This window comes from Diabrotica undecimpunctata, chromosome 7, assembly GCF_040954645.1.
Source record: "Diabrotica undecimpunctata isolate CICGRU chromosome 7, icDiaUnde3, whole genome shotgun sequence".
Lineage (NCBI taxonomy): Eukaryota > Metazoa > Arthropoda > Insecta > Coleoptera > Chrysomelidae > Diabrotica > Diabrotica undecimpunctata.
The window spans coordinates 135,393,146-135,417,019 of record NC_092809.1 but is presented as its reverse complement, the minus strand read 5'-3'; the positions used below and the strand labels follow the sequence as shown (position 1 = coordinate 135,417,019).

The following is a 23,874-nucleotide window of genomic DNA, read 5'->3' as shown; positions in this document are numbered from 1 at the left end:
TATATATATATATATATATATATATATATATATATATATATATATATAGAGGGTGTCCCGAAAAATAGTGCGTTCCTTAACGATATGTGCAGATTGCAGCATTTAAAACAAAAAAATCTTGAGTTTCGTATCCAGTATCGTTCTTAGAGATTAAAACATCCAGAAAAGGTAATGTGTTATTATATTCCTTTTCCATGGTAAATGTTATTGTCTCTTCTTTATCGTTTATATCATTTAGGAATGTGTCCAACAACTCTGATCCATGAGGCCATATTGAGAATACATCATCTACATATCTCCACCATACTGAGGGTTTTAAATTTTGTTTAGAAATAATATTTGTTTCAAAATCTTCCATAAATATATCGGCTAATAATGGAGATAAACTAGAGCCCATTGATAAACAAAGAGATATACATTTAAATAAAAAAATCTTATAACATTTTTTTATGAAGTTAACCGTTTAAAAAAAAGTTATTAATTTTAATCCATTTGATTATTGTTCGCAGAAAAGGAAATACAGCCGGCAACGTTGCGTTCCTTGTTATTCTTCGTTAATTACTGTAAATCAGCTATCATGAATCATAGATCGTTAGGCATAATATGTATTGATACTGATAACAGTGATAGAGAAAAAGCATGTATTTGTTTTTATTAAATATTTAATAATTAAAGTTTGAATACTGTTTTTACTTACATGGAAAATTATTATTACAATAAATGTTCGAAATGGCCACCATTTGCACAGATACACGCATTTATTCGATGAATCCAATTATTCTTAATATTATAAGTATGTAAATTATGTCTGATTATTTCAGCAGCATCAAAAATTCGTTGTCGCAATTGAGCTTCTGTTTTTATTTCATCCTGGTTGTCGTATACTAATGGTTTTAGATGTCCCCAAAAATAAAAGTCCATAACATTGCATTCTGGTTTTCTGGGTGGCCACAGAACGTGTCCATTTCTACCGATCCAACGACGAGAAAAAGTGATGTCGAGGAAATCTTTAATATGTCTCGTAAAATGTACTGGAGCCCCGTCATGAAGAAACCACATTTCAGAGCGTATTTGTAACGGAACGTTTTCAAGAAGTATCGGTAGAACACGCTGCAAAAAATTTAATTAGGATTCTCCATTCAATCTTCTGGGAAGTTCGTACAGTCCAATCAGACGATTATCAATAATCCCAGCACATAAATTTATACTAAATTGTTTTTGAAAATTTGTCCTACGTATAGCATACGGGTTTTCATCACTCCACACGTGAGAAATGTGAAAATTAAACACACCATTTCTGGTAAAACAAGCTTCATCTGCACACAACACTTTGCACGGAAATTCGGGTTCTCTGGCGATTTTGTTTTGAAACCATCTACAAAATCTTAATCGTCGAGGTAAATCGCCTTGGTGTAAATCTTGCACTCGTTGGTAATGGTAAGGATGTAACAGTTGTTCCATAAATGTCTTGTGAACAATGTTTTTTGAAATGCCAACCATTCTAGCCACAGATCGAGTACTTACTCTTGGATTATTACTGACTATATCCAAAATCACATCTTCTGCATTTAGTCTACGGTTACTTCGTGTTCTACCGCTAGTTTTTTTAGGTATCACACAGCCCGTCTCTAATAATCTTTGGGACACGTTCACAAAACTTCGGGCATTAGGATGTCGTCGTTCGGGATAGCGTTCAACATAAAGTCTAACAGCCCTATTACTGTCACAGTGGGCTTCACCGTACGTAATTAACATATCGTGATACTCGCGAATCGAAAACATGACAATACTATTTATTCTTGAGCTACGGGTAATTACAACTGTTTACAAATAATGTACCTTTTCTGTATCCAAATAAATTAAACTATCGCATTCTGCCTATATTTTTTTGAGCGCAACGTTGCCGGATGTATTTGCTTTTCTGTGGACACTAATCAAATGGATTAAATTTAATATAAATATATTTTTTTTTTTGAAAACGGTTGACTTTATAAAAAAATGTTATAAGACTTTTTTGTTTTAAATGCTACACTCAGCCCATACCTTTAAGGAACGCACTATTTTCCGGGACACCCTGTATATTGTATATACTGTGACACAGTACCAGTACTAATAACACTTGACTGGTTTTATTTTTAGGGTCGTCCGCGCACACGGTTTGGAGAGCGGGGAGACTATTTGGATAATGAATCTCAAGAAAGTTTAGAAAAGAAGAAGAGGCCGTCTTTCATGTCTTCTAGAGGTTTAGCTTCAGCGACTCGCATTATTAATCAACATTTGTTTGGCCTTCAAAATTTAACTAAATCAGGTAAATCACAACTGTTTTTTTATCGTAAGTCAAAAAATAGATAACGATTTAAAAAGAAATTTTTCTACAAATAGGGTATTCATTACAAAATACAGGTAAAGAATTGCACAGATATATACGTTTTGATTTATATCTCTGCATCTCTGGATCAGAACTTGGATACTGAACAAGGCTTCTCTTCTTGCCTACCCAAGCCACTCCTAAATCCGAATTGACTATTGATAATTCTCTCCTCTAATATTGTGTGTATATCCTGCTATGTATTACTCGCAGGAAGATCTTGCGTGAAAACGTGACTCATCAGACTTGTCCGATAATTACTGCATGTCTTTGCACGATGTTTCTTTGGTATTGTGTCAAATGTCAACTTAAGCCAATCAGTTGGCAATATTCCATTGTCATAAATTTTGTTAAAGAGAAAGCACAGTGCTTTAATTCTATTTTCTCACAAAACCTTTAGTATTTCAGCACTTACCTACTTCATGGAGGCCAAGAACATTTCCATTTTTTGTCATTTGTGTTGCCCATGTAACCTCACTTGATGTTATAGATGGACCTGTTATAGCAATCGGTATATAGTGTTCTACTCTTTTATCTTCAAATAACTTAAAAATGGAATGTGTTCATTCTTTTAACCGTTCATTGATATCTAATATTCTGTGTCCGTTTTTGTCTTCTTAACTTTGGGATAGTTATTTCTGTTTAATTCCGGCGATCTTTTTTAATTTTTTGTGCAGATGAAGTGTATCGTGTTTCTTATCGTAGTGTTCAATTCCATTATATTCTTTACTATTAAATTGGGTTGCCTGATTATTGCGTGAATTCTCTTGTATTCTCATTCAGAGTTTTAGTATTTCTTCTTTTATTCACCGTTGCTTTCTTCTCGTTGTTACTGCACTTTATGTTTATTAAGTTAACACTAATATACATATAATTCAATATCATTTAAAACAATAATTTAACTTTGATTTGAATATAAATTTGATTCTAAATAACACCCTAAATTTGCATCTATTATCTGATCACATTCTAAAAACTACATACTGCTTATATTGAAGGTCTTGTCACGTACAAGTAATTTTTACTTTTTTCTATCAATAGTTGGTTGTTGCCACTCACTGGATCAACTCCTTGTTCGAGCCGGGAATTTGGGCGTTTCCTTAAAAAATTTATTACTACTTTAATTATGTAATTTAAGGGTCATCTGACCTCATTATGGACTAGTTCTAATTACTTTATAGATGTAAGTATTAACCATATTTTCAATTTAACAGTCAAACATTTTACTGTTTTATTTTTTAAGTGGTAAATCTTCTTTCTAGGGTTTTCACTGATGATGATCCGATAGGATTAAAAATGTTCTGAAACTTATAAATCCATTTTGGATAATTTTTAAAATTTTTAATAAATTTTATTCCATTTTACCCAAGAAGTTTTCATTTTATAGTAAGTTTTTTAAAACTATGGTATATATAGCCAACCATGGTATATACTGTGAATTTCCTTTTTAAATTTGATATAAGGATTTACTGTAAATATCTTATTAACACAAAACTAGAAAGTTAGTGTAGATTTAGTATATCTATTGTTACATATGACTGAAAGGATTTCTTTGGACGTATGTACTTACGATGTAATGTAATTCTACAGCAATAAATATCTAATATATTTACTTATTTTTAGGAAAGAATAGCGGAAGCAAATCGTCGCTCTCGGTAGACTCCATTGACAGCCGAACGAGCCCGCAACTAGAGCTACATCGTCGTTCAAAATCGATTTTGAAGAAATCAGACAGTAGCAGTAACAGAAATGCCGATCCAGAAAGCGAACGACTCATCTCTGATAACATGTCAGGATCAGACGTGGGTTTTGGCAGCGACTACAGTCCGAACAAAAGACTATCATCACCTCCCGCATCCCGAAGAACATCCAGTCAAAAGTCGACGTCGAAAAACCTGTCAACGTATCAGCAAGAACTGGAAAGGACGCGGTTACTTAAATCGCAACTATTTCTACTAGACGATATTTTAAAAGAAAAACAGTCGTGTAACGATATGCCGATGATGGATTCAAATAAATTAAAAGTTTGTGGTGATAATGTCAGTGAAGTGCCCCTGTATATCTGTCCACCACCTCCTCCCCTAGATAATTCGCCGACCGAAGAGACCAGGTTACTTTTCTGTACTACGATGACACCTTCCTCGCCGAGACAAACAAACAATTCCATATCTAAGGGACATAATCCGTCCTCGTAGCAGTTAGAGGTAGGTTTACATTGAAAATTCGCGCGTTCTCATGGTGTCTCTTTTCATGCATAGTTTCCATATAATAGTGCATGTATTAAATGGCAAGGGGAGCACATCTTTACAACTATTTACACTAACATTCGGAGGTGATGTCTCATTTTTCTTATTTTTAACAATCGGCGGACAAAGTTGACTAAAAATATGACTGTTCCTGTATGTACAATTAAGGTTCGTGTACATATGCGAAATCATTAAAATAATTACAGAGTTGTTAGAACTGTATCAATATGTGTGGATCACAATAATTAGGAGTGAAGTCACTTTTTGTACTTGTCGTACTTCATTGAATCATAATGATCTCCTGTTTTTATAGTAGATTTGTAGTGTAGGTAAGCGTTTTTGATAAAATCACTTTTATCTCCAGCATTCACTATCAACAGCATCTGTCCTTTAGACACTGGTTTTTGTAGGCCCTCGTTTGAACTATCAGACCAGCTCTTTTGGTTTGTATGACAAGAATGGACGTATGTTTCATCCGTTCATAGTACGTAAAAAATTCAGTCTCAGGTGTTGAATATCGGGCTTTTCCATCAATAATTTTCTATTAGTTCTGGTATTTGGCCAACGAAATCCCATCTTTCTAATAACCTTTCGTAGGCTTTCTATGGAACCTAAGTAGTTGTACTCCTCTGTAAATGTTCTGTGTACGCGTCTCTCATTTGGCACTTGTTTTTGTGTTATCCAAAAATCAATTATATAACGTCGAAGATGCCCAATATCGAAATCGTGCAAGCACGTTTTTGAAGCCCTTTTTTCCTCTTTTGCGACACCTCATCATACGGACACATTCATCAAGTACATTGCGGATGACGTCTCGAGTAATTAGACTCATTTCATGTCTGATTCTATCTTTCAAGTCCTGTAAGTTTTGGAGTCTATTAACATAAACTTTTGATTTTATGTAACCCCACAGGAAAAAGTCTAGAGGTGTTAGATCTGGCGACCTTGCTGGCCACTCTATAAAACCTCGTCTTCCGATCCACCTCCTAGGAAAGCAATGATTTAAAAATTGACGTACTTCACGTGCGTAATGCGAAAGGGCTCCATCTTGTTGAAACCAGATATTTTCACTAGGTAAATTTGGATTATTGGCATTTGGATACATGTTAGCAAGGACAGGTATAAGTTGATTTCTCAAAAAAGTTAAATCACGTTCTCCTGTTAGATTTTCTTCAAAGAAAAAATGGTCAATGATTCTGTCATTAATGATCCCTGCCCATACATTTACCTTCTGAAGATATTGCGTGTGTGACTCAGTTATCCAATGTGGGTTTTCTTGACTCCAATATCTGCAATTTTGACGATTCACGGTACCATGTATAAAAAATGTGGCTTCATCGGAAAAAAGAATCTGATTGATGAAATGTGGATTGCGGATACATGAATCGTGCATAATTTCAGAAAATTGAAGCCGGCGATCGGGATCGTCGTCGTTTAATTCCTGATGTAGTTGAATTTTGTAGGGATGGTATTTTTCTTTTTTTAAAATACGTAATACCGATCGTTGGGAAACTTCAGCATATTTACCCATTTGTGTTGAACTACTGTGAGTATTGTCATGTACATTTAATAAAATATCAAGTTTTATATTGTCTTCAATTTTAGGATGCCCAGCGTTTGGAATATGTTTAACGTGCCCAGTTTCTCCAAATTTTCGGACTAATTTACTTACTGTTGATCGGCTGATGGGTCTGTCTGGATATTTTGCGTTGAATAAATTGCATACTTCGTTCTGCGTTCTTTTTTATCTCCGCCATTTTATCTCTTTTTAGGTGAGCCATAATTTAGTATTCAAAAGTAAAAATTACAATTGACAACTGATGACAATTCACCAAATCAACACATTTACATCAATAAAATATTACAGTAACTATGCCACTATCACTTGCTTGAATTAACATTTGACAAAAAGTTGCAGTGTTTATGAGATAACTTTTTGTGTCCATTATTATTTTTACTTATTTTTGCTTTTTTAAGTATTTACTTCAGAAAGTCATGGCAGGAACCGATGGATGGCATTTGGAACATTTAATTTAAAATATTTGTTATGCATAATTTGGTTACTTTAAAGTACATTATGAATTAAATCGTTAGATGTAATTTAGTTTTAATTTAAATTTTAAAAAAATTGTTTTTGTACCCTTAAAAAAATATTTTAGTTAAAAAGGTAATGTCGTTAAACAGAGAATTAAATTCTCGTTTAAATGAGGTGTCGCATTATACCGATTTCTATTTAAACAAATTAACGATTACGTCACTACACCTACACCGGTGACGTCATCCCTACTCCATGTACGTTATAAGATGGGTATTTTACATCGAGTTAGAATCTATGGAGAAGCTATGAGCATATTAACGTGTGTATTAAAAACGGCGTAGGTAGGCGTGGCTAACGATGATACCAATATGGAGGTGGGATCATGGCCGGACTCAATAATATTAAAACTACTATAAAAATATGACTAGTTATTCAGAAGATTTAATCATAATCTAAAAAAGTGCAATACATTTTTAATAAACTATGATTTATTTATCACGCGGTAAACACTAAAAACACGATATATTATACATAAAGATAAATTAATACAGTCAAATACTATTAATTTATTCTCTGAAGTACGGGCCATTACTTTGTTTACATATGTGTATACTAACCTGTAGAACGTTATTCCTGAAGATTTTTAATTAACATTGCTTCTGCTACTGCAACTACGTTGAGAACAAGAAACCATTATTATGCACTATCACAATAGATATTATTAGTTTCTATAAAAGTATTATAAAACTAAAAATATTCGAAAAACAACAAACGTAAACAAACATATACGATCTGTCAAAAGTGTCAAAACAATCTTAACGATATGGCCGAAGTGAGGTCGTTTTTAGTCACGTGATGCCCTCTCCATAGATTCTAACTCGATGATATTTTATAACAAAAATCGACCTGTTTCGGAATTTTCCTCAAAACTCGACGGTTCTCGAAATAATGATAATATTTCATAATTTAGCCGTTCACTGTATACAGATTTGGAAATTTGGATTGCCTCTCCTTTGCGGTTCGTACAACAAATTTTTAGAGGCTGTAGCTGTACTGAGTTGTGTCTTCACAAACGGTAGATATTAACTAAAATAGATAGACGAATGCGCATTATGTGCGTGGTTATTTTCACACTTTCAGTTATGTTTGGCGGGCTGTACACACGGTACTGTTTCTACCTTATTAACTGAATGGCAGAACTATTCAAAAACTCAATTACTAGATACTACTGGTTGAACTGTCAATTTCTTGTTTATATACATTTTCTGACGTTCCGGACCTTTTCGACATTTCGGGCTATTTCGATGACATCTAGAGCATTCTTTTTTGTCAAGGGACTTTTTCTATATGGTATAAAACTTACGAGCTTGCCAAACCTGCATATATTACACGAAATATAATTTTTTTTTATGAACCTATTCTCTATCCTTCCATTGTTGGATGTAGGTCTCCCCCAGTTCTCTCCATCTTTCCCTATCTTGAGCTGTTCTCTGCCATGTGGGACCTCCTTGTTTCCTGATGTCATCTTTCCACCTCATCTGTGGTCTGCCTCTTGATCTCTTTGCATTGTATGGACGTCACTTTCCGATGGCATTGTTCCATCGTCCGTCTTGGAGACGTTCATTGTGTCCAGCCCATTTCCATTTCAGTTTTGCTGCTTGTTCTATCGCGTCTACTGTCTTTGTTCTGGTTCTGATCCACTGGTTACGTTTTCTATCTTTAAGTGATATACCCATCATTTGTCTCTCCATCGCTCTTTGTGCCTTCCTTATCCTATCCAAATTGGCCTGTGTAAATGTCCATGTCTGTGCTCCGTAGGTGAGCACCGGTATTATACAGGAGTTATATACCTTGCTTCGTAAGTATAGAGGGATTGTTTGATTCTTTAGAACGTAAGAAAGTTTGCCGAACGCTGCCCATCCCATTCTTACTCGTCTCGATATTTCGGCTGTTTGATTTTCTCTGTTAGCTCTGATTGCTTGTCCTAGATAGATATACTCATTTACCTGTTCTATTTTTTCTGTTTGTATTTTTATTGCCTCTTGGTCTTCCGTGTTTGTCATTACTTTTGTTTTGTTGAAGTTAATTTTTAGGCCTTTTTGCAGTGATTTTTCATGAAGTTCATTCAGCATTAATTCTAGTTCTTGTCGTTCCGAGGAGATCAGGAGTATATCATCAGCATATCTAAGGTGATTTAGGTACTTTCCGTTAATACATATTCCTCTGTTTTCCCAATCTGTTGATTTTAATATATCTTCGAGGGTCAAGGTAAACAGTTTAGGTGAAATTATATCGCCTTTTCGGACTCCTCGTTTAACTTTTATATTATCCGTTATTAATTTGTCGTCCAGAATTACGGTCATGGTTGCGTTTTGGTAAATATCATGTATCAATTGTCGGTATCTTGAATCTATGCTACTATTGACCAGAGCTTCTTCCACCTCCCAGTGTTCAATGCTGTCGAAAGCCTTTTCATAATCTAAGAATGCTAAGTACAGCGGAAGGTTGTATTCATTGGTTTTCTCAATTAAGATTTTAAGCGCATGTAGATGGTCGATACTACTACCACTACTACTACTACTACTACTACTACTTATATTACCAAATATAATATTATGTTTATATTAATAAGTTTTTATTTTACTTTTGTTTCAGAAACTTGGATCATCTTTCAACAGTCACGTAGAATATCACGCATTCAGTCAACTACACATTTTACCTATAAAAAGATACTGCAACAAAGTGTAAAATTTTTCGAAATTTAAGACAATTGGTGCATTTAAGTGCTTTGTTATTTTTTAAAAATGTTTTTGAGCGTTCGTTAAAAATATTGTCATTAGTTAGTTTTTGCAACAATGTTATATTCTAAAGCTACCTACACACATTATGAACGAATTTTTAAATACAAAATATAAAAAAATGGACTTGCACGAGATATTTACTAGAGTGGTTTTTTCATTCTATTTATTCTAAATTACAAATACTATTATGTAATTATGAAAAAAACATCTGTGATCCATCTTATATCAAAATCGCATCAAAAAGCGTAATAAAGTTATTTGAAAGTGTAAGTACTATCTAGTAGGACGAAAATAGAACACAACAAATCTTTTATGGTATTATTTCGGAACTTTTATAATGCTTTCTTCAGTAATCAAGCGCAGATTAGAAATTTGTAGAAAAAATTGGAAGTTTCATACTCAAAACGCAGAGTCAAGCTAATATATATGATGATAAAAATAATATAACTTAATTCATTTACCAGATATTAGTTAGCATTAAAATTAAAACCAACCCAAAAGATCATTCTTCTTCTTTATGTGCCTTATCCGCTCCCATGACGTTGGCAATCATTATTGGCGATATTGGCAATGTTCTGTTACTGAACAGAACCAATCTTTGATTTTTTTTTTGTATTCTTTAGTTGCCTTTTCAAAGAAAGTCTTTTCGTCTTTTTCATGAGCACAGCATACTGCAAAAACTGGCAACAACTAACAGTAAATCTTTAATAATGTAGCACCCTTTAAATATTAATAATTAATAATAAAAGTACACTCGTGTATTACTTTACTGAAATTCCAGTAAGTTTGAGGTTGATGAGCAGATCCAAGCGTGAAATTACATTAAGGCTTCTGTCCCTGTGGTGTGCAGTTTTAAATTTTGCCAGGGATGGTACTTTTTATAAAACAATGAAGACTCGTCTTTGTTGGATCGATAATCGCCCGGGATACCAAAGTTGTTTAAATATAATAAGCGGCTTTTTATAAAGACATTAAAGCCGATTTCACTTAGTATCAATATATTTACTCAGCATATCTACTGCGCACTATAAATTAACCTTATATATCATATGTGGCTAGCTATATGAACAATGGTACATACCTGTATATTTTCTACGGCTGTTAAACATCGATTATAACCAGCCAATATGAAATTACCTTAAAAAGAAAAATTAAGTAAGATCCTAAGAAGAATTTAAGAAGCAGTCAGAGAGAAGGTATAAGGGAGTATACGCACAATGTTGTGTCTGAAATCAGAAGTTCTTGAACAAAATGGCCATTGACCCGGTAGGCTCAAAGAAGGCCATGAAATGCATGGATAGATGAAACGAAATTTAGTTGCAAAACATATGTACCTACAAACCACCTATAGATGGTATCAGAAATCAGAGGGTGGCAGTATCAGACCCAAGACTATGAGGATTGGAAGAGGATAGCAGAGGAGCACTGAGCTGTATAGCTCTAGAAGGAGGTCATAGCGCTTTAGCTTTATCATCATCATCTGTGACCATTGAAAGCCCATGGAGACTCATGGTCGTCCGTTGGGGTTTCTAGGCTCTAAAGTTTTACATGGTGTGGAGGCCAGCCACACGAATAACTGCTCAAAAAGTCCAGCGTTTTCTATCTAAAAGCGTTAGTTCCTAGTTTGTCTTCTTTAAGATCATTTCAGTGTCATATATATATTGTTTCCTTAACTACAGTTGACCAGTGGCGCACCCAGAATTTGTCTGAGGGGGGGGTTTTGAAATTTTTTTATGCTACCTCCATTTTGAGTCCCTAAAATTTGGGTTTTAGTTTAATCTAAACTACTAAAGATAGCAGTGCCAAAGATTCAGGTATCTATTATCCTGCCTACCAACTAAAACCACCCTCTCTTACTTGTGCGCAGTTGACTGTCGCACGTACCGTACTCCGAAAGTAGGGTGGCCGCTGTTTTGCTGATGACATTTTTGAAACACTCCTTTCTCTTATCTTTCAGACCAATAGATCTTATCTATTGTTGTGAAGCTATTTTCTTGTGGCATTTTAAAGTAATTACTATTTTAATGGGAATAAGCGACAATTGAAGTTTAAAATAAGTTTATTGACGTTTGACATTAATCCAATTTTTAAATACGATACACTTTGGAGACGGCTATCGCCTATTCCCATTCTTCTCCTCCAATCCTCCCGGTTCAATTCATGCTCCTCCTCCAAACCTCTCGATTCCATCGCTCTTCTAATTCCTTCATTCCATGGTGTAGTCGAGGTCTACCTTTTTTTTTCTTCCAGGGGGCTTCCATTTGTGAAGTTTTTGAGGCCAACGTTCGTCGAGGTATTCTCAATAGGTGTCCAAACCATTTTGAACCTCTTCTTTCTATTCTGTCAACGACCGTTTCTGTAGCATTCATGTTATTTCTTATAGATTCGTTGGTCTTTCTTTCGTGCCTTGATGTTCTAGCACTTCTTCTCAAATAATTAATTTCAGCTGCCAACAATCTTCTCTTCAGTGAACACTATTCCATCCCTCCATACTTCCCGTCATCTTCACGATCATCTCTCTTACAGTCACAGGGTTCATACCTATTTCTTTATACATTCTGTTTCTCTTCACTGTACATCTATTACATCTATTACACTACAGCACTGTGTGAGTAACAGTATCGGAATATTCGCAGTATAGGAATTTATCTGTATCTGTTTTTCTGAACCTATAAAGATACACCCTAAAACAGACAATCTACCCAGTCCCTTAGGCTCGGGATCAGCATCTTGGTCCACTGGGCAACATCTTCCTCTTCTTGCCATCTTTCCATTGATCTTTCTCTTTATTCTTTTTTTTTATAGCTGTTGTCAAATGCTCTCTTCTCTCATAGAGATGTTTCTTTTCTACTGCTAACACATGCAGAGGAAAACAACCCGTGATAGTCCACAAGTCCGCCGCAGATAAAATCCTGTAGGCGCATGTTAGTCGCAACAGATTCGTTCTGTCTACTTTGGTCAAAAGCCTAATATTAGGATCTATATCCAAATATAATGAAAAATATTATTAATTATTGTGTATTTATACAATAATTATTGTATTCTACATATTGAAGTGGTAAGTTAATTATTCAATTAGCGTTTTGGATTTTTTGTATTGTGTGTGAAAGACAAGTTATATTTTCCTACTATTTTATATTTTTTACTTTATATGCCCTGTGGGGGGGTTTTAACCCCCAAACCCCCCCCCCCTGTGTGCGCCACAGCAGTTGACCATGTTTTTTTGCGTATTTTTCCCATTCTCATATTCCTAATTCTTTTAAATCCTGGTTAATACCATCAATTCATCTTTTTCTGGGCCCATCTCTCGATCTCTTCCCATTTAATTTTGCTTTTGTATTTTTCTTATCATCCATCCTTTCTACGTGTCCCAACCAACTCAGTCGTCTACTTCGTATTTCTTTTATGATAGTCGATCTATTAAATATTCTATTTATTTCGTGGTTCATTCTTATACGCCATTTCCCATTCTCCTGTATAGGTCCATATATTTTCCTGAAAATGTTACTTTCTTATCTAAGAAGTTGTTCCTCTTGTTCACTAGTCAAAGTCCATGTTTCTGGTGCATACGTTACTACGAGTCTCATAACTGTTGTGTATATTTTTATATTTTAATTAATATATACTAATTTTGACTTTATAATATTCTGTAAGCTGTCGAACCATTTGTTTTCAAGTGAAATTCTCGCCGTTATCTCATCACTATTTTTATCTCCTTTCGTTATTGATCCTAAATATTTAAAATTGTCTACTCGTTCAAATTTTGGTTTGCTTAAAGATATATGAATGCCTTTCATTTGTACGTTTTCTTCTACGCTTCTATAAAATATATATAAATTTTTTTAAGTGTTTTAATTTCCAGCTAATTATGTTTTTATCATCTGCATAAGCTATGACTTGTTTGATCTTTGTAAATATTGTACCTTATAGGGGTTTTATTGGTAGCTTGTTCCAACGCAAGCTTAAAAAGTGTTGTGGATAGCGCATCTCCGTGTGTTAGACCTTCGTTGATATTAAATTCATCGGACAGTTGATTTTGGATTCTTACTTTTGCTTTGATGTTGTTTAGACATAGTTTTAGTCTAATCTTATTAGTCTTTTTGACTAATAGTCATACGCTTGTTTGAAATCTACAAAAAGATATAGTTCGATATTACGTTCGTAGATTTTTTAGAGCGTTTGCTTATTGTAAATATTTGATCTAATATTGTAAATTTTTAATCCATTACAAAATTTAACAAACGGTTTTTAAAATTATCAATAGTACTTTTCGCCTGTATGCAGTAGACTTTATGGCACATCTTTTCTTTAACACAGTCAGTCGACAAAAACTTGAAACTTTTCCGGTAACCTTTAGTTGTATTTTGGTTTCAATCAGGTAACTCTTTGACTGGAGGTCTTTTTTCAATAATTATGGTTGGCATTGGCAAACCTTATTCATTTTCGGTTTTAAAGGCTAGTGGTGAACTTTACCAGAAAAATTCCAGTTCAAAGTTTTCGTGATAATAGCTTATACTCTATTGTGCCTAATAAAAGTATCAAAATCAAGACCAAAAAGAAAAATATTGCTAACTGCAGCCTTAGATATACCCAAAAACTCATAATATTCTATAATCCGTTTCAGAATTTGAGAATATCGCTATAAAGATAGCAAAAATGGAACCCAAATACACCAATTGACTTCCTGAGAAGATTTTAGCCAAATCGATCCCCAAGGCTATCAGTAATATTAATGCCAGCAGTATTAATCTAAAGGAATGTCGCTTGACATTTCCTTTTAAGTCAATTATCACTTTTATAATAATTTACTTACCGTCCATGTCCAAGACTGCTTAAACAATTAATTTTTTACTCAAAGCAGGGAGCTAACCTCACTATAAAACTCTCCTTCTTTATCTTGGCTTGAAACAGATAACACAATAAATCTTGAAAGACAGAATTATAACTGAGGCAATTAGAACAAGATGTGCAACAGAAAATTTAAACCAGAAAATTAACAAGAGGAAAATTAAATTAAATTAACATATAGAAAGATTGTCAGCAATCATAATGTGTAAGAATAGCAAGAGACCCATCGTTAAATCGATGAAGGACAATAGAATGGCCAAGAAACAGTGGGTCAGATAGCAGAAATGGAGGGTAAATCCGACCTTTTATGTTTATCAAAACATAAACTAGAAGAAGAATAACAATATTTTACTTATTGTAACTTATTGTACTTATTAAATTTTTTATTCGTTTAACAGGCCTTTCGATGCCATTATGTATGAAATATAGCATCGTTCAAATGTCCGCTGCGGCTTCGCTGGATGGCGCGCAGTCGAAATATCCAATTTTCTATGACTCTGGCTCATAAATTAGGCTGAATTTAACCGAAGGCATAGATTATGTGGCTTTGAGGGCGCTGTGATTTACGTCTTATTTGGATAAACCTGCGTCTCAAGAAAACAGTATAAGTAAAAGTCTAAAGGGGTCCAATCGCACAATTTCAGTGGCCAGTTCAGATCCCCTGCACGTGAGACGACCAGGCTCTGAAATCATTTGTGCAGAATATGTAACGTGGCACTAAGTGCCGTCCTGTTGAAACCACAGTTCGTTGGTGTCCATATTATTCAAACTCAGGTAAAAATAAGTTTTTATCTACCTATAGCGCTCAAATCACATCAAACATTGACGTTTTTGGGAGGCATTGGATACTCTTGTATCTTATCTACATCAGTATCGTCTCAAATTCAACAATTCTGTGTTTAACCGACTAATTTATCCAAAATTGACCTCATCGCTGAAGATTTTGACGAAAATTGGGGCCAGTTTCCAATCATAGTCCACTCAGCGAACATACGTGATTGTCTATGGTCGTTTACATACAGCTCTTGGCTTAGGTAAATTTTATTAGCTGTTAGCCCTAACAAGCCCAAGTCGTAAGGCAAAATTCACAAAGTTGTGGTCTGGAAAAAGCTGAGATTCTTCGACACACTCTTACGGACAGCGGCGATGTTTTTAGCAGATCTTAGGTTTTGTCGACGTAAGGATATTGGTTGATTGCTTAAAGAACCAATTTTGAAACAATTTTATAATTTACACGTGATGTTGCAGACTTTATCCACGCATAGTGATTTTTTCAGAACAGACTGAATAAATTACAGCCAATTAGCTTCAATACTGTGACCGATACCAGCTGTCAAAATTTGGAAGTCCCTATTGAAAGTCCCTGTATGTTATTTTCAAGTCTAACTTTTATACTTGAATAAACTACACTATATAATTATTATTTTTACGCTTTTACACAATTGTAACATTAAGAACTCTGAAAATTTTATATTTCTATATAATATCAAACCACATCCACTCTGGTAGATTTCTTACACAAGTCTACAAAGAAAATGTTTGTGCAAGAGTTTATTTTTTGCGAAAGTAAACGTGATAGGTGCCGTGAGGAATTAGACTTTATTTTATAGTGATTTTTGCAATGGTTATAAAATAAATCATGTATAGTAAGGAGGTAACTGTTATATCGATTATATCGAAATTTTTATAATGGGGAATTAAAACTTAAAAGAAAATACATTCTTAAGGTGTCTCTAAACGAGCAATATTTTTACTGCAATGTGGTTGAAACACAGTAGCTGGCAATATGGCCAACACAAAGGGCCAGACTATGCAATATAGCAATATACGTTTTACTATCTATCGGTCGGCTATATAGCCATTAATAGCTACATATTTTTGTTATTTACTTTGTTTTGGCAATTTAGCAAATTTTGAAGAAATAAAATGACTAATAATTGGTCCAATGACAGGATTATAGATTTTATTAACGAAATATATTTTCGCGAGTTGAGTTGTAAAATGTGAAAATCGAAATGCAAAAAAGATGGATGGGCTGTTGTCGCTGGAAAATTTGAGATTTTAAGTGATTAAGTGTACAAAAAATTCAGATGCTTGAGATCGTACGTCAATAATGAGGAAAAAAGAGATTAAAAGAGCCATTTGCTGCATTCAATATTGCCAGAAATGGCTGGGCCATTGTTGCCAGTATTGGAGCCACAGTGCAGTAAAAATATTGCTTGTTTAGAAGCACCTTTATAACAAAAAGATAAAAGTTATAGAAATATTACAATATTGTAAAAATGAATTTTTCAGCGACAATCTTTATACAATCCATTTTTGTTTGCTTGCTGTACAAGACTGAATATACCGCAAGTTTTAATAGCTTTTATAACGACACTGAAAATATCCATAACTAAAACTATTTATTTAAACCAGTATTTTTACTTTTTTTTTAATTCAAACGAAAGAGCAAAATGCAATCATGTTACCATTTGCATGACAATAATAATAAAAAAGTTCACAGCTTGTTAAATTGTTTATCAACAATATTTCTTAAATTGTACTAATACTCATATACACTAAATTAAAAGAGAATATCTTCTTCTTCTTTTTAGCCTTCTGTCGTCCATGTTTGGACATAGGTCTCTCCCAACTTCTTCCATCGGTCTCTATCCTGAGCAACATATTTCCAATTTGTTCCGGCTATTCTTTTAATGTCATCAACCCATCTCATCTGTGGTCTTCCTCTTGGTCGTTTACTTTCGTAAGGTCTCCAATGTTGTATTGTAGTATTATGACGTTGGTCTTTTGTCTAGCAGTGTGGCCCGCGAAGCTCCATTTAAGTTTGGCAATTTTTGTTGCTATGTCCTCGACTTTTGTTTTGGATCTTACCCAGTCGTTCCTCTTTTTATCTGACAGTCGTATACCTAACATTGCTCTTTCTGTTGTGGCTAGTTTATTCATGTTTGCCGTGGTTAGGGTCCAGGTTTGACATCCATATGTCATGACAGGAAGGATGCACTGGATGAACACTTTGCTCCTTAAGTATTGGGGTATTTTGTGGTTCTTAAGTATCCAACTAAGTTTTCCAAATCCTGCCCATGCTAGTCTTGCTCTTCTAGTCATTTCCGCACTTTGGTTATCTTTGTCAAGTCTCAGGATTTGGCCTAGGTAGATATATTCCTGGATTTGTTCTATCTCACTGCCATTTATAGTTATACGTCTGGGGTCATCTGTGTTTGTCATTTAGAAGAGAATATGTCCTAAGTAAAAACAGATCACGAATAAGTTGCTGGGTTGACGAAAAGAAAATTAACACAAAAAGAAGAAAGAGTACAAAAAAGCAAACAGAAAATAATCAGAAAATTTTGGTGATGAAAATAAAGAATATTGGAAAACCTAGTTGAACGAGAGTATTGTATAGTACTTCAAAGAAACTAAAAAGACAATTTAAAAAAACCCTACGAAAAATGTTGTTGAACCCTTCTCATCATTATAGTCATTAACATCTTAACAAATGTGCTGTGGTTCATCAATAAGCTTCAACAGCTCGGATAGTTTGGTTAATGATATTTCTCCTCTGGTCGCAGTTATCTGATACATTTACTGCCTCAGTATACTGTTTGTTCTTCTTCGTAATGTCTGCTCATCGCTGTCGAGATCTGCCACGTTGGCGTTGATCTGATACCGTCCTTGGACCAACAATCGCTACAGTTTATGATCGGTTCCATGGATATGACCAAAGGACTTTAAAATTCATTTAAACTGTAAAATTGGAGTACACAGTACTAAAGATGTTGAGAGATCCAAAACTCTGCGCATTATGAACTCTTAATAGTGGTTAAATAATAAGGGAAATAAAACACATACTTCTCCAAATGCATTGCTCCCTTCTACAAACTGCATTCGTCCTAGGTGGACATCTATCCTATCGAATATATTCCAGGTTATCTTGATACAGTTTACTAATAAGGTGAGTCAAGCGTTTGGGTGCACTTATTGTCGTCAGTATGTTCCACAGTTTGTCCCATCTAACATTATCAAGGGCCTTTGTATAGTCAACAAAGCATATAAATATCGGGATCTTGTATTCCCTGCCTCTTTTTTTTACGATGTTTCTTACATTAAGAATTTGTTCTCTAGTACCTCTCTAAGTCCAGCCTGCTTAGGTGCTATTTGCCAACTTATGAAGTCAAGACGACGTTGCAGGATGCAGACCTTACTGGCGTATGATATTAGAAGTAGGAGTCTATATTTGTTACAATTTTTTATTAAACATTCCTTATGTAGAGGTATGATTATGGTCTTTCTCCAATCCTTAGTCCAGACGCATGTGTGCCATATTTCATTACACAATCGATATAATATTCTCACTCCACATACAGGAAGATCTTTCAAGACATCAGCAGTAATGAAATTATAGCCTGCTACTTTGTTCAACTTAAGTCTTTTCAGGGCAAATTCAACCTCGGAAAAAATTATGTCAGGTTCAGATTCAAATACTGTATTGTTGGTGTCTGCGAGAGAAGTGTGATGTGTACCTGTTGAAGGAGAGTGGTAAGTTGAGGCCTGCCATTCAGGTACATACAGGGTGTCCGCAGGCATCTTATCCGTATCGGCCTAAAAAGATTTACAATACGCCCTCCAAACATATATAACCTTATCAAGCAATAAAATACTGAAAACTTTTGTTTTCAAAAATTCCACAAATTTTTATTATAATTAATTATCACCATAGCTGTTTAGGCAGAGTGCCTTTCTCAAGTGAGCTATTTTTGTTATGCGTCCAACTCTTTATAGTCTTTAACTAGATAAGTTGAGAAGGGGAGAACTGTTTGTCTCAAGTTGGTCATTTAGAATTATATCTGTATTTTTTAATTTGTTAATTTCCATAGATTCTAATAATGATAGCTTAAGGCCTTTGTTTTAAATGTGAAGAATTTGAAATTAGTTATTAAAAGAATGATTATGATCTAGAAGGTGAAGTGCGTAAGTAGAATGTGTTTTTCTATTATTGAAAGCACTTTTGTGTTCTACCATTCGTTTGTTACAAGTTCTATCTGTTTAACCGATGTACGTTTTTAGGCAGTCACCACATTTGAGTTTGTATACCCTACTGTGTAAGTGCTTTTTCCTTTGGTTCTGGTTGTTCTTAACATATTCGCTTAAGTTGTTGTTTGTTCTAAAAGCTGGCGTTATTCCTTTCTTTTTATATGTTCGGCTATTTTTGACGATATCTTGCCTGTATATGTAATTAAGCAGAAAGTACTGAGTTTTTTCTCTGTTGATGGAATTACTAATTCCAGGGCTTTCTTATGCAGTTTTTGGTTTAAAATTGGTCAAAAGTATCTGCAGACACACACTTTTTTTGGTCCCGTTGAGTCGGCCTTAGGCTGTGACTCGCAGTCAGTCAAGATCAGTATCAAGGTATTTTTAAAAGATAGCCAAATGTTTTCAAAATCATGAGTGACCATGGTTTGCAAATTTTGTCCAATCTTTCATTACATTGGCTTTTAAATTGTTATGTATCTTTTTGAAAGGCTTCTAGAAAAATTCAATGGAAAGAAAAGGTACAACGACAGCGGAAGAACAACCAATAATTATAGTAGAGAGTTTACACGATGTTGATTGCATAATTAAAGAAAGCTGAAATATCTGGTTGAAGAGACGTTTTCTAAAGAAGTAAATAATAACGTAAGAGAACACAAGAAAAATATAAAATAATGAAAGAAGGATTAAACGATGTAAGTTGTGTAGATAAAAGTACTCTAAACGATTATTAAAGGCCTTCTTCTTCGTTTTCCTCTATAAATAATTCTGCTTATCCAATTTTGGTACTGAACAGTATGTTGCCCTCCAATCTACTTATATAATTATTTATTCTTTTGTTTTGTTTAGTGACCACTCGTTAATGTTCTGTATGGTACATTTTCTTCCCATTCGTTCGCTTCTCTTTTGATTTCTCAGCGTATTTCCTGTAATTCTTCGTACTCTCATCTCTACCGTTTCCAGGAGCCTTTGCGTTGTGGCTGTGCCGGGTCTTGTTTCTGATGCATATGTCATTATTAGTCTTATAATTATTTACCGATTCGTCATTTAATAGTATTCGTGCTTCCGTGCATTCTACGGCTTCTTGGAAAATTGCTTTTAAATAAATGTTGAATATGAAAGGTTGCAATACACATCCTTGTTGAACACCTCGCAGAATTTTCACTTCCCCTGTTTTCTCGTTGTTCACTTTAACAGGAACTGATTGTAGTATAAATTTCTGATTATACGTAGTTCCTTGCTGTCAATTCCACTACCTTGCAGGACCTTCATCATTTTATTGTGTTAAACTGTATCAAATACCTTTTGATATTCAATCAAGCAGAGATATACATTACAGTTACAGACTTTGCATAAAACCAAATTGCGTACTTATTGTTGGCAGATATTGTATAATTTCGGATGTTTTAATAAGTGAGACTTATTGTTCGGCAATTAGTACCCTTTTCAGCCCCTTGATTTTTTGGCAGTACTATAAATTCTGATCTTAACCATTCTCTGGGTATTTTGTCAGTGTTACATATCTCATTGAAGTTAATAGTTATTTATTTGCGAAGAGTTTGATGATCTCTGACTAAACTTCATCTGGATCATAAGCTTTTTCATCTTTAAGCGACATTATTTCTGATTCCACTTCTTCTAAAATGATTGTTATGTTATTAGTTATTTGTTGGTCTGCTCTGGATCTGAGAACAATCATTTTATGCTATTTTCCATTGTAATTTGAGTTGTTAGATATCTACAATATTTCTTCTTGGTCATTTTTGATTTATCTATTGATCTATTGATTTTTTCTTGGATTTTCCTGTTATTTCCTTGACTTTCTTATATACACCAAGTGTGTCGTGTTTTGTTTGTGATATTTCGATGTCTCTGCATTTATCTTTGCGTTCCTGTTCTCTTGCTTCATTGATTTTTCCAATTTGGTTATTGATGGACCTATATCTGTGCATATTATTATCTATTTTGCTCTGTCGTATAAAAGGCAGAATTTACAAAACAGTTATCAGACCAATAATAGCATACGCAACAGAAATACAACCTGACACAGAGAGGACAAGAAGGATGTTAGAAACAGCAGAGATAAAAACATTTAGCAATATTAATAGTAAAACACTATTGGGACAGAGCTAGAAATACAGATATACGACGTAGATGCAAGGTAGAGATGATCAAGGACTGGGTAAGAAATAGAAGAGTAGAATGGAATGATCATTTAAGCCGAATGACAACAAATAGATTAGTAAAGACGGCAAGAGACGGTTCCCCAATAGGAAGACTACGTAAACGATGGAACGACAACTTGGTAGAGGCATATTGAAAAACACAGTCATGTCTACATAAAAAGAAGAAGAAGCTCTGTCGTCTTTTCTAAAATAATTGCAGGATTTCATCGGGCATCCAGGATTTCTTTTTGTCTGTACTCGATGTCAGTACTTTTTTCTTTTCAGTTTTCGTTATTTTGACTATTTTATTTATTTTTTCGTCAACTACTGAGCTGTTTTTTATTTAGTAAAGATAAAGATCATATATACACAAGTCAATATATCTTCTTCTTCTTCTTTGAGTGCCTCTCCTATCGGAGATTGGATATCATTAGGGCGATTCTAATTTTATTTACTGCTGTTTTGAATAATTCGTTAGTGGTACAGCCAAACCACTCTCTTAAATTTCTCATTAAGGACATTCTTCTACGGCTTGGATTTCTGCGTTCTTGGATTTTTCCTTGCATTATATTTTGTAGGAATGTGTACTTTTGTCCTCTCATCAGGTGGCCGAAGTATTCAAGATTTCTCTTTTTTATATTCAGTATAACTTCTGGATCGTTATTTATTCTGCGTATTACCTCTTCATTTGTAATTTTATCCACCCAACTTATTTTTAGTATACGGCGGTAGCACCACATGTCAAAGCTTTCAAGATTTTTAACATTCTTCTGTTTAAGAGTCCATACCTCAACACCGTAAAGTAAAGTACTGAATACATACCATTTTAACATTCTAGTTCGTAGCTGAATACTAATATCACGATTACAAAATAATTTTTTCATTTTTATACTGGTAGACCTAATATATCATCTAATTGTTAAATTACAAGCAAACAGTTCTTGAATCAATGGAAATGACTAAAGAGACAAAGTAAATGACAAGAAGATAATATAGATCGAAAGCTGCCTGATAGCTGTTATGTTTCATTCCCGTCTATTTAAGTCAATTTCTTATTTTTATGGTGCACTCTATTACTGGAGGTTTTCGATCACTACATCAAAATGTTCTCTATTTTGCGCCACTATTAGTAATTGTTGAAGATTTATGTCCGTCCAAGTTCTGTAATTGCGAAGCCATTACCAGGCTCTTCTCCCTACTCATCTTTTACCATCTATATTCCCTTTAATTAATAATCGTAACAGGTTATATTTGTCATTTCTCATTAGGTGACCTAGGTACGAGCTCTTTATTTTCTTAATCGTTGTTATAAGTTCTAACTCTCTATTTATGGTATTTATCTTCGTATTACTTATGTTGGTATTACTGTTCGATTCGTAATGTGTCGCCATGATATTCTGAGCATTCTGAGATAAAGCCACATTTCAAAGGCTTCTAGTCGTCTCATGGAATTTAATTTTAATGTCCAGGTTTCAAATACATACAGGACTGGCCAAACATAGCATTTATTAACTCTAATTTAATTCGAATGTCTAAGCTTAGTTTTCGGTTATAGATAATTTGTTTCCATTTATTGTACATGTTCCTAGACTATTCTATTCGTGTTTTTATTTCTATATTTGGATCCCATATTTATCATTTAGCACTAGGTACCTACTCCTAAGTATCCGATTTTGTGAAATTGTTCTAAATAAGTGTTATTTAGATCAATTCGACAATTTTAGTCTCTCATTTTATTGAGAGGAGCTTTTGAGTTACTTATTACACGTGCCGCTTATACAATTGATGTGCCTAATTTTATTTTAATATAAGCAAGTCATAGTCTGAGGTTAAATTGGTAGTAAATACAAAAAAATTAATGACTATCTACAACTATAACGATACATTGTTTAAAAACAATTCCAATTCTAAGTAAATATTATAAAAAATAACTAGAGTTTTGTGTTTTAGTTCCCCATTTACGATACAAGTTGAATTTTTTAGGTTGTGTTTTTAAACATAGGAATTAAAATGAAAAAAGTCAATGATTACAGCAATAAGTTATGTTTTAGTTATATATCAACAAATCATTGGATAAAATTTTGTTAAAAATTATTATGTATAGCTACTTTTATCTTATCTACTATCTGTAGATATCTTGAAAATAAATAAATATGAACTGTTATTTTTTAATTAAAACTGCCGGTATCAGAACATTTCCTTTCTCCTTTCCTATTGAACTCGTTTGAACACGTTTTGATGTTTCTTATTAATTTGAGAAGATATGTATTTCTCTATGTTTAGCTAACAGTTAACGCGTTAAGCGCCATGGCGGTCCCTAGGGGCCGCTGCGTATCTATACTTTGTCTCAAAGTGACTAGTCTGTACAGGGTAAGAT

The 23,874-nt window shown here is 34.0% G+C and overlaps 1 protein-coding gene across 2 annotated transcripts in view; it reads left to right on the top strand.

Moving 5' to 3' along the window:
- The window catches only part of Shab (potassium voltage-gated channel shaker cognate b), a 408,461-nt gene extending 384,823 nt beyond the window's left edge, over positions 1-23,638 (top strand). For both annotated transcript variants that reach the window (XM_072538289.1, XM_072538290.1), the window contains exons 11-13: positions 2,140-2,308; positions 3,992-4,572; positions 9,308-23,638. In XM_072538289.1, coding sequence (XP_072394390.1) covers positions 2,140-2,308; positions 3,992-4,563 — 741 coding nt within the window. In that variant the 3' untranslated portion in view covers positions 4,564-4,572; positions 9,308-23,638. The remainder of the gene's footprint in view (positions 1-2,139; positions 2,309-3,991; positions 4,573-9,307) is intronic.
- The last annotated feature ends 236 nt before the right edge of the window (positions 23,639-23,874 follow it).